This window comes from Quercus lobata, chromosome 3 (genome assembly GCF_001633185.2).
Source record: "Quercus lobata isolate SW786 chromosome 3, ValleyOak3.0 Primary Assembly, whole genome shotgun sequence".
Classification (NCBI taxonomy): domain Eukaryota; kingdom Viridiplantae; phylum Streptophyta; class Magnoliopsida; order Fagales; family Fagaceae; genus Quercus; species Quercus lobata.
The window spans coordinates 73,345,853-73,357,632 of record NC_044906.1 but is presented as its reverse complement, the minus strand read 5'-3'; the positions used below and the strand labels follow the sequence as shown (position 1 = coordinate 73,357,632).

At 35.0% G+C, this 11,780-nt stretch overlaps 2 protein-coding genes across 2 annotated transcripts; one reads left to right on the top strand and one right to left on the bottom strand.

Annotated features, from left to right (window-relative positions):
* Window positions 1-4,433: 4,433 nt before the first annotated feature.
* LOC115981442 lies at window positions 4,434-5,357 on the top strand. Its single transcript, XM_031103590.1, has one exon. It carries the CDS (start codon window positions 4,434-4,436, stop codon window positions 5,355-5,357), a length of 924 nt encoding a protein of 307 aa, XP_030959450.1.
* Window positions 5,358-5,709: 352 nt separating this feature from the next.
* On the bottom strand, window positions 5,710-6,899 carry LOC115981656 (cytosolic sulfotransferase 5-like). The gene has a single exon (XM_031103943.1). It carries the CDS (start codon window positions 6,855-6,857, stop codon window positions 5,853-5,855), a length of 1,005 nt encoding a protein of 334 aa, XP_030959803.1. The 5' UTR covers window positions 6,858-6,899; the 3' UTR covers window positions 5,710-5,852.
* Between the last annotated feature and the right edge of the window lie 4,881 nt (window positions 6,900-11,780).

The following is an 11,780-nucleotide window of genomic DNA, read 5'->3' as shown; positions in this document are numbered from 1 at the left end:
TTTTGAAAAAGAACAGTGAGAAATAAGCCTGATCTACACGTGTATCATGGTTATCTTATTTTGCAGCTAGCTAGCTTAACAATTTATTCGGAACCTATAAGCTATACCAGTACTGCATGGTTCATCAAGGTATTAGAATATTTGCTAAGATTTTTTTAGGTAAATCCACTATATTATATCGAAAATCCTATCTATTTATTTTACCATGCCATATATCAAAATAGACACACACAAAAAATGATAATAAACATCTTTTTTATTTATTTATATTAATGATATGGTAAAATCTATCGACTCTTTCCAACATGGATGTATAGGATTTAAGATCTCCTTGTAATTATAAAAAATCTAGATCATTTTTTTTTTTTTTTTAATTAGAAAATTTTGATCCCTGGTAAAGATACTCTTGTAATTTTTTGTTTTATATATGGGATGTAGGTTTTATTCCTGGAGGAACTGATATGTTGGCCCATAACCATATGGGCTGCTAGCTTCTCCTTAGGCTTGGAGGCTCACTCCATCTCCTCCATCCCTATGTGGGTGTTTCCTATTGAAACAGATGGGCTAGCCCTTCTAGTCATTTTGGGTTTTTTTAATGCTTTTATAATCTCATTCATTCAGCTCATACAACCAAAATAAATAAATAAATAATAATAATAAGGAAGAAGGAAATTTGAATAAGGAAATAGTTTATTTCCAAACTAATTTAGAAACAAATTTTTCGAATCCATTATATGGCGATTGATAGAACTATACACATATACTTGTTGTCATATGACATAATTAATGAGTCATGTGACTTATCTATATATGCTATAAAATCAAAGATGTTTGACCAATAGTTGACTTTCTTAGATTGTGACACATAAGTTTTGCAGTCTCCACAAATTTTTACATCACTAATGTATTTATTTATTTAAGTTTAATTTTAAAAAAGAAGAAGAACCTGATAGTTTTATAATGTCACAACCTTTGGAACTCGATTCTTTTATAATATCACAGCCTCCCGCCTTTCTCTCCCTCACGCACAGATCTCTCTCTCTTTGTTGGGTTTTTCTGTCTCTCATGGCTATAAAACCATTTGCAATTTGTGTTTTCATTGTAAACCCCACCCCCATATCTCTAACTCTCACCGTAATCAACCAAGGCCTCAATTTTGAACACATCCATTTGCAATTTTCTCTAATGATCATCACTGTCCCTCTACCCAATTGCAAATCAATGTCTACACTGCAATCTGTTGTAATTTTTGTTGGGTAACCCAAAATTGTGATTTTGACAGATTTCATAGAGTTTGTAAAGCAAAAATCAAACCCAAAATAATGAAAACTATGTTTATGCAAGAGAGTGAGAGATAGATAAGATCAAAGAATGACATTCTATGATGTCTAATTACACATCAATGGTCACATGTTTGTACAAAGAAGAGAGGGGTAAAGAATTGATGTCTTCAGCTTTTCTTTCATCTTGAATTAGTTGCATAAAGTGAAAGATTTTAACAAAAAAGAGGAGCAAATGCAAATCTAAAAGTTTGAGAGAGAAGCTGAAGGAGAAAAAAAATTGAAAGAAGTAAGAAGAAACCCACTCATCGGCGAAAATAACAAGATGAGGAAGTGGGGGTAGAGTGGGTTATTTAATGGGTTTTGTTTGTAGACCCCTGAAACAAAGTAACCTAATTAAATAATCAAGTTGTTACTTAGGTAAATTATGTAGATCTAGGTTAAACATTCATCAAACATATCATGTAGTGAAAAATCTAAATAACACAAGATAAAATGACCTAGGAAAACTAATGAAACAATCCAGTTTCAAGGTAAAAATCTGGGGGAACTATCCCAAAAGAACAATCCACTAAATCAAATAAAAGTTTACAGTCAAGAATATGAATTCGTAGTAAACTTAACTAAGATTATCGAACTTAACTCTAAAACCCTCAGACTTCTTTAACGTGGATCTGCTTTAACATGAACCTCCAGTTCATGCTTTAGATCTCCAACATAGACCTCCAGTTTATGACCCTAAAACCACCCTTAAAGGTTTAGATCCAACACATTTGATGACTGGTATGCAACAACTTCAGATTTACTGGTTCCAATTAATGGGCCATGGGTTGATGGGCCGATATTAAATTTTGTAGATTTGTCTTTCTATCGGTTGAACCTTCTTCTCAATCAGTCGAGCTTGGCATGTTTTGAATTTTCAGAACCAGCAGCTTTCTTGTTCTTGTATTCTGACTTGCAGCACATTGGGCATTGTTTAATATAACTTATAGACTTTATGATCTATATCTAGAAAAGTCTGTATTCACAGTTTGCCAATTGTTCTAAACTTTTAGAACCTAACTAGTTTGTCACTTTGCCTAATTAATAGAGAATTAATTTTATTCATTTTAGAGTCCTTGATAATAGATACTACTAACTACTAAGTTTAGCCAGAATAAAAAGAAAGAAAAAAATCAATACTACTACAGAGCCAACGTTTCATGACATACTAATCATAAAAATAAATGTTAGTAATACTATAAATGAATTAAATAATAATTAATTTTTATAAAAATTTGTTATTATGTATGGTTTTAAAACTTTTAGCTTTATGAAACATTTTTCTTTTCCCTTATATTGACAATTTGGTAGTTGTTTATAAGTGTGTTAAGATATAAAAAAAAAAAAATTAAATTAAAAAAAAAAACTTTGTAGTTCTTAGAGATGTATATGAGGTCAAAATTTGTCATCATTATTAGTGATTTTCACCTTATTAATGATTTTGCTCACTAAAAGTTTTGGAGCAAGATGTGTTGAAAATCAAGTATATATATTAATGTAAAACTTTGTTATTTTATGGATAAATTCATAATTTTAGTGATTAATCAACATACAAAATAATTATAAAAAAAAATTAAAGCAAAATATTACAATCTACAACCCAATCTTACAATCTAATCCAATTCGATCCTCCAACGATATTGTGTAGGATCCCAATTTTAACAACATTATGTGGGTTTGATCAAGCATGTAGAGGAGGCATTGTAGAGATCAACGATACCCATCAATTTATACATATTTCATATTTGGAACCTTAAACAATTTGTAAAAAATAAAAAATTTAGTAATAGAGAATTTGATTACAAATAAATGGGATATATGCATATATATCTCACTCAATTTGAAGGAGAGTGGATATATCAAATACAATAAGCTTCATATATAATGCTCCATTAAAGTCCCATGTCATCTCATTTGAAATCCTCACAAGTAGAGAAATAATTACCCATAACCTTAAGGGGGGGGGGGGAAGATTGTGTATGTGTTTGTTTTTTACACTATAAAGAGTATCTAAATTAGAACATTATGTGAGATTAGATTATTCTCATGAGAAATCAAATTTTCCTCCAACAATTAAACATTCTATTGTTGATTTTGTTTTTTTAATGGATCATTTTGGAATTTTTTCTTTAATTTTGTCAATGTTTATTTGTATTGTGCTTATCATATAAATAGAATTATTAAACACTTAATTACATTTATGATTTCTACTTAATGACATTTATGATTTCTTAGTATCTATTATATATTTATGCAAAGTTTTTATGTGCATCACATGTGTTAGCGACTAGTTTAAATAATACACATAGATAGTTTCATGAGCTAGCACATAATTGGTAGGAGAAGATTCCTCTAAATCATTTTGTTGAAAAAAACTATGTCCAATAAATAATACACTACATGTGCTGGGTTAGAGACAAGAATCAGCTTCTCAAATAAAAATAATTTAGGATATGTTTGCCTACCAATCACTTTATTAATTTATTTTGAAAATCAAAAGTATTCAAAACTTTCTTAGCACCTAACTATTCTCTTCAGTATATGTATTAAGTAGTTTCTCATTTTACACATACTAAATTATTACAGTGTAAGCCAAAAGCTAATGGGGGGATGGGATTCAAAGACTTAAAGGCCTTTAATCTGGCCTTGCTTGCAAAACAAGGGTGGCGGCTCACCCAAAACCCGAGTTCTCTTGCTCATAGAGTTTTGAAAGAAAGGTACTTCCTGGAAAACAATTTCTTGGAGGCACAGCTTGGCAAAAAGCCATCGTACACATAGAGGAGTTTGATGGCAGTGAGAGAAGTTCTGGATAAAGGGGTTGCGATGGAGCATAGGAAATGGGCAAAACGTGAGAATTGGGCTGACAGATGACTGCCAACCCCACACTCTTTCAAGGTGATAAGTCCTAAGCCACAAGTGTTTGAAGGTGAAATGGTGGATTCTCTTCTAAACCAGTTTGAGGGTGGTTGGGACAAAAATCTGGTGCGTAGTATTTTCCTCCCCCATGAAGCGAAAGCTATTTTAAGCATTCTGATAAGCCACTCTTTCCCTGAGGACGCTCGGTCCTAGGCTTGGACTCTAAATGGGAGGTTTACGGTAAGTAGTGCCTATATGGTTGCATGTAGCTGGTTGTGTGAAAGAAGGAACAAGGAGGAAGCATGCGAGGTGTCGAATCCAAAAAAGGGTAGAAAGTTCAAGAATTTTATTTGGCAATTGAATTGCCCAAGTAAGATTAAACAATTTATGTGGAGGGCATACAAGAATATTCTCCCTACGATCTACTGCCTTAAGCTTAGGAAAATTCCCATAGAGGATGCATGTGGGGTGTGTGGAAAGGTGGAGTCTTCAGGGCATGCTCTGTGGGATTGTGAGGTGGCTGGGGCTATTTGGAGGGAGTCAAAACTACCTTTGCCTAGTTTCAAAACTTCACTGTGTGACTTCATGGATGTTGTGTGGGAGATTTGGGAAGAGAAGAGGGAGATCATTTGGGAGTGTTTTGCTACTACAGCATGGTGTATATGGAAGAATAGGAACTCCTTAAAGTTTGAAGGTCGGGGCAAGGCAGTGAAGACACTTGTCAAGGAAGCCAAGTTACTGGTGGAAGAATTCAGTTCAAAAAAAATAAAAGAAAAACAACCTATGCTGTCGAGAACTCAGGCCTGGAGTCCTCCTAGTGAGGGGTGGTACAAAGTTAACGTGGATGGGGTGGTGTTTAGGGAGTCTAACAGCTGTGGAATTGGAGTTGTAATTCGAAATGTCCAAGGCCAAATTATGGGTGCTATGAGTAAAAAGCTGAATCTACCTTTAGGGGTTGTAGAAGTGGAAGCGAAAGCGTTTGAGGAAGGTTTACAGCTAGCAGGGGACCTTGGGCTTAAGCAAGTAATCTTGAAAGGTGATGCTCAGATTGTCACCAATGCTCTGTTTGGTAAATGCTTGCCGCCAACTTCAATCCAAATGATTATTACTGGAGCTAGGCGATGGAGGCATACGGTCCAGGAATGGAAGGTTAGCTATGTCCGTAGAACAAGAAATTAGGCAGCTCATTTTATGGCTCAGAATGCCAAGCTCATATCTAATTGTGTAGTGTGGGTAGAAGATACCCCACCAATTATTCAATGCCAAGTGCATAGAGATGTACTCTTATTGAACCAGTGTTCAAATTAATGAAATATATTTGAGTTTGACTATCAAAAAAAAAAAAATTATTATAGTGAGAAATCTCTGAAAGGTGATCCCAAAATGCTAATTAGAGGTTTCAAATCCAATACCTCATGCATATCATGAGATTTCAAAACCACTAAGCCAAACCCTTTGAAGTTTACCAATCACTTTATAATATCTTTAAAAAGCGAGAAATTTATGCAATTGTACCCCTTAAAGGTACTCAAACACAATTTTATTACTATCAGCAAATGAAAAATTGACAAATATCGAAGTGCAACCAGCTACTTAGCGAAAAAAGAAATGCAACTAACTGTCAAACATACAAGTTGATGATAAACAATAAATGATGATACGAAACTTGAAGATCTAGAATTTCAATTCTGTACCATGAAACTTCTCTTGGGTGATACGGTCTAATTTTTCAATCATCTCATTTGTCAAATGGTTCACCCAGTCTCCAACCTCGCCTCGCCGAAAAAATTTGCTATTCTCCTCCCCAGATGACAATTTTCCACTTCTATTCACCTCCAAGTTGCTCAAATTGTCAAAACTACACAACCTTAGGATATCATCCCCTACACCTTTTGCCTCTTCTTCTGGGGATAAAGGACAGCCCAAGAACTCAGCTAGTTTCCTCAAATGGGCAGTGGGCTGCTCTTTCATTTCTTCAAACTTAAAAAAAAGTACCCTTTCAGGGTTTTCTAAGCTTTCCTTCCAATAGCCCAAAACATGGTCCCAATAAGGCCCATACAAACTCACTCCCCTACAAAACTTATCAAAAGCCTCTTGAAGTGAATTGGGGCCTATACTTGCTGGTGATCTCAAGCTGTTTGTGAAGTGCCAAAGTGACACAAAAGTGTCCTTAGGGTTCCTACTCAAATACACAATCTTGCAAGCCGAGTCCTTTGTAGACATTGGTAGTGACACATAAGGTAAATGAGTTGAAAAGAGCCTTGGAGAGGCAAAGGAAGTGAGGTCTGGGACTTGGTTTTCAGTGTAGAGATTGATATCCAAGAAGGGTACAAGAACATGAGGATTATTCGTGAGGAGAGGGTGGTGTTTTTGAGGGTTGGGATTGTGCACACGGTTCACCAAGGAAAACAAGAGAGCTTTCAACCAAGTGGTGCCGGCTTTGGGAGTGGTAACGAGGATGATATCAGTGTCATGAGCTTGGAAGTGTTTTTGGAATGATAGAACACCTTGCATGTACCTAGTATTGATCCAACAACCTTGGTACTGATGGAGGTCATTTGCAACCCAGCCTTTCTCTCTGGGTAAGGAGGATATGAAGTTTCTGCATTCTTGGGTCACTTCATCTTCTTTCAAGTATTTGGGAAGAGGAGGAGGAATAGATGGTTGCTGTGTACGCATGGTAGTGATCAGAGAACTAATATGAGAATTAAGGGTGGGAGTTTTGTGGTGGATATATATTGTATACTCTACTATGTGTTTATATATATATAAGCACTAAAGCACACCACCAACACCAACCCCCTCACTCCCCCAAAGGAAAATCTAGTTGGAAAGGTTGCTCCCCAAAATTTTGATAAATTAATCATTTATAAATTTACAATAAGAATAACAACAACAACATTTTAACATTTTTTAAGTCATAAAAATCTGAACCTTGACATGTCTAGATTTCAGAGATAATCTTTTTATATAAAAGTATAAAAATCATAAAATGTTAAAACTCTAAACCTTAGACATAACCTTGTTTTAAGAAAATAAAGTGCAAAAACCGGAAAACTTGTCATTTTTTAAGTTACCACATTTTAACTATTTATTTTAGTTATAATTTAGTCTTGATGGCTATCTAGCTAATGAGGATATTCTTGGAAAATACAACACCCCCCCCCCCCCCCCCCAAAAAAAAAAAAAAAAAAAAAAGACAAAAAGACAAAAGATTTGTATTATATTTTAAGTTATAAATTAAATTAATGTGACCTAAAATTAAACTTATATATTTGAAATATTGAACCTGAAAATTTAATGTTTTTTTAAAAGTTGTCTATATATAATTGTAAGGACACAATTTTTAACGACTCACAAAATAGTGTTGGGTTCGCACGTTAAGGGCCCAAACAATACAATGTATAGAACGTGGTCTTGTAAGGCTAGGCCTTGGTCACCGAACAGCGGTTGGCCATGGTTTCTATGAATTTTGTACGAGGGTGAACCCAACGTGTCTAGCAAAACCTTCTTCTGGTGCGACTTGAGTGGTTCCGGTCTTCAGACCTCTTCTGAGGAGATTCATGCTCCTTTCATTCTCCTTCTCCTAGACTTCTTGGTCCCCCCCCCCCCTCTCTTTTTGTTCTCTTTTCCTTTTATATTAGCATTCACTCTTCTTCCAGTGTCCACGTGTCAATTCCACTTTCTGGGGTGGAGACTTATCCTATCAGTCCATACCTAGAGTGGTTGGGGGTGGTTGTAAAAGTTTAATGGCATGGTGAAGAGTATGTACCTGTCAGATGCAGAGTTCTTTATTGCAGTATTGGCAGCTTTCTCACTTGTCCTGCCCCTGCATTGAGTTCGTCCTTTCCTTTAGGCATTCTGTGAGGTGCCGAGTATAAGATTGTCTCCGGCCATATCCTTAGGCCTTTTTTGGACTTTCACTATGCGTCCTCGATAATTGTTCTCCTCGGCTTGGGCCCTGGGCCTTAATGTAAAGTGGGCCAAGGTCGCAATTTCTCTGGCCCCACAATAATAATAATAATAATAATCTATTTATATATATATATATATATATATATATATATAATAGGTGAAACTGAGAGAATCTCAAATTAGAATTCCAATTTAGAATTTTAATTTTGCGCCATGTGCCCTAAATTATTTATTCTTAAAGAATTTTATTTCTTAATTTTAGAATAAAAAATGGAACCACATTATAAATATTCATCCAAGTGAGTTATTAAGTACAAAAACCAATGAGTCTAGAATAAATGAATCATAAAAAATAAAAAGTGCTTCAAAATAATTAAAAAAAAAGGCGAAAACCACATTTTCGTCCCTACATTTTCACGTGATTCTCACTTTGGTCCCTTACATTTTTTTTCCACCGTTTTTAGTCTCTATCCTAGAAAACGCATCTCGTTTTAGTCCTTTCCGTTAGTGCCCTAACAGGAAAGTCCTACATGGCAGACGAAACTATTAAAATAATAATAAAAAATTTTATTTTGGCATTAAAAAAAGCCACGTCAGCATCCAAATAAAAAAAATTAATCTATTAATTTTAACTAAATAAAAAAAATTAAAAACATAATTAAAAATAAAAAATTACATGAATTGAGATCTAAGAATACAAACTCAAAAATTAAAAATCTCAACATCACCATTTTCTCAAACCCAGCAAAATCATTAAATCCTAAAGCCCCAACGTACCAAATCAATCCAAAAATACAACACAACCAATCCAAACAAAAAAATCTCAAACTCAGAAAAACCCATCTCAAGCAAGTTGAACCCAACAAACCCACCTCAAGCAACCCAGATCCGGTGGCCATGCTCCCCGCTGACGAGCTCTTCTTTGGCGGAAAGCTCATTCCACTACAACTCTCATCGGTCAAACCTCAAGTCAACGATGCCACCATTTCCAAGATCAGGTCGCCAGAGTCTCCAAAAACCTGTTAAAGACCTGAGATCTCTAGCACTGACCCATACCTCTTCTCTCCCAAAACTCTGAGATGTTCTAGCCGTTGGAAAGACCTTCTTGGCCTAAAAAAACTCTACCACAACTTAAACCCCAAACCAAACCCAAATTGGTGGGGTGGATTGTTGGTTTGGTGACTGTTCGATGGCAGGGGTGGTAAGCATGCACACTGTATCAACCAACAAGAAGCTAAGACTGTAGATTTTCTTGGAGGAGAAGGCACCATGATAAATGTCGAACGCCGCTTGCATCAGCTCATGCTCTCAGTTAGGACTGTGAGCTTGCCAACAACACCATCAGATTCGGAAAGTGATAAGGAGGTCGGGACAAAGACAACGGTGAAGATTGAGAGTTGTGATGAAAAGGGTTACTCCATTGTGAACATAGATTGCAATGATCGACCAAGACTCATGTTTGAGGTGGGTTTGCTGGATTTGCTTGCTTGAGATGGGTTTTTCTGAGTTTGAGATTTTTTTTGTTTAGATTGGTTGTGTTGTATTTTTGGATTGATTTGGTAGGATTTGATGATTTTGCTAGGTTTGACAAAATGGTTATTTTGAGATTTTTTTTTTTTTTTTTTTGGATTTTAATTTTTGGGTTTGTGTTCTTAGATCTAAATTTTTGTTCTTGTTGTTCTTGTTCAAGACACATTTAGATCTCAATTCATGTAATTTTTGGTTTTTAATTCTGTTTTTAATTTTTTTTATTTAGTTAAAATTAATTTTTTTAATTTAGATGTTGACGAGGCATTTTTTAATGCCAAAATAAAAATTTTATTATTATTTTAATAGTTTTGTCTGCCACATAGGATTTTTCCGTTAGAGTACTGACGGAAAGGACTAAAACGAGACACGTTTTCTAGGATAGGGACTAAAAACGGTGAAAAAAAAGTTAGGGACCAAAGTGGAATCACGTGAAAATATAGGGACAAAAATTTGGTTTTTGCCCAAAAAAATGGACAATTTACATTTTATACCTAATAATATCCATACAAATTTTTTTAAAGAGTTAACAAAATATAAAAATGACTACCAAAAGTATTTAAATTATATATATAAGAATTATAATATATATCTTATTGTATACTTTTAAGTGTATCCATTCATATGCATGGGGTTACAAGCTAGTAATAATAATAGATGAACCTGAGAGAAACTCAAGTTAGAATTCTAAATTAGAGTTTCAATTTTGCGTCATGTGTCCTAAATTATTTATTTTTAAAGACTTTTATTTCTTTATTTTAGAATCAAATGTGAGACCACATCATAAACATTCATCCAAGTGAGGTATTAAGTACAAAAACTAATGAGTCTAGAATAAATGAATCGTAAAAATAAATAAATAAATACTTCACAATAATTTTTAAAAAAAAGGACAATTTACATTTTACACTTAATAATATCCTCACAAATTTTTTAAAGAGTTAAAAAAATATAGAAATGTATATTAATTGTATTTAAATTATATACAGGAATTATATTATACATTTTATTGTATATCTTTAAATGTATCCATGTATATACATGAAGTTACAAGCTAGTTATGATTTAAGTGTGGGTGTCTTTTGGAGTATTTAAAAAATGGTATAAAATAGTTCTATTTTCTCAACAATAACAATCATTTATGATGATATTTTTTTAATTATTTAGAAAGTATATGTGGGTGCCTAAGGACTGAGGACGGGACTGATGAGTTGCAGTACTGATATGGGGGTATCAACTGCCCAAAGAGGAAATTCGCCCGAGGAGAGGAAGGGATGAGACGAAGGACTATAATGTGATCCAGGTGAGAAGAATGGTCTGAAGAAAGAGAATCAGTGAGAGTAGGGGAAGTCTCTAATTGGTAGTAGCCTGTTGCCTCCGCATTAAATGGTAGGCAACAGATTTATCAGCTACATTAATGAGGAATGAACAGTATTGTGGGAGGAAAGAATCTTTCCCCAATCAAGTATTGTCTGCTTTCGAAATGGGCCAAGGGTCGATACCACCCTCACGGATTTGTTCAATCCCACATTAGGGAGAGACGCCTCCCACTCTTACCTTATAAGCATTGAGCCTAAGGAAGGGTGTACGAAACATGTTGTGATTTAGGCATTAAGAATAGGTACTCCACCCCTGCTTATCCAAAAGGGAATGGACAGGTCGAGGCTATCAATAAAGTCATAGTGAGTGAACTCAAGAGGAGGCTGGATAATGGAAACGGTAGATGGGTGAAAGAGTTGCCACACGTTCTTTGGACATATCAGACTACCCCTCATAGGTCAATAGGGGAGACTCCTTTTTCAATGACCTATGAAGCTAAGACTGTGATTCCTCCAAAGACTGGATTCCCAAAGCTAAGGACAAGCTTATTCACCCCAAGCAGCAATGACAACCTGTTAGAGAAGAGTTTGGATTTGATTGAAGAGCGAAGAGAAAATGCCATGGTTCAGTTGGCATACTATCAATAGAAGCTCAAGCAAAGGTATGACTTAAATGTGAGATTGAGGCCATTAGCACCTGGGGACTTGGTGCTAAGAAAGGTTGCGGGTACTACAAAAAACCCAGCATGAGGAAAATTAGGGCCCAATTGGAAAGGGTCGTACCATGTTACGTCGGTAGCAGGTATAGGCGCATATATCTTGGAAGATTTAGATGGAAAAT

Coding starts and splice junctions, on each gene's coding strand:
- LOC115981442 (XM_031103590.1), top strand. CDS start 4,434: ATGGTTGCATGTAGCTGGTTGTGTGAAAGAAGGAACAAGGAGGAAGCA.
- LOC115981656 (XM_031103943.1), bottom strand. CDS start 6,857: ATGCGTACACAGCAACCATCTATTCCTCCTCCTCTTCCCAAATACTTG.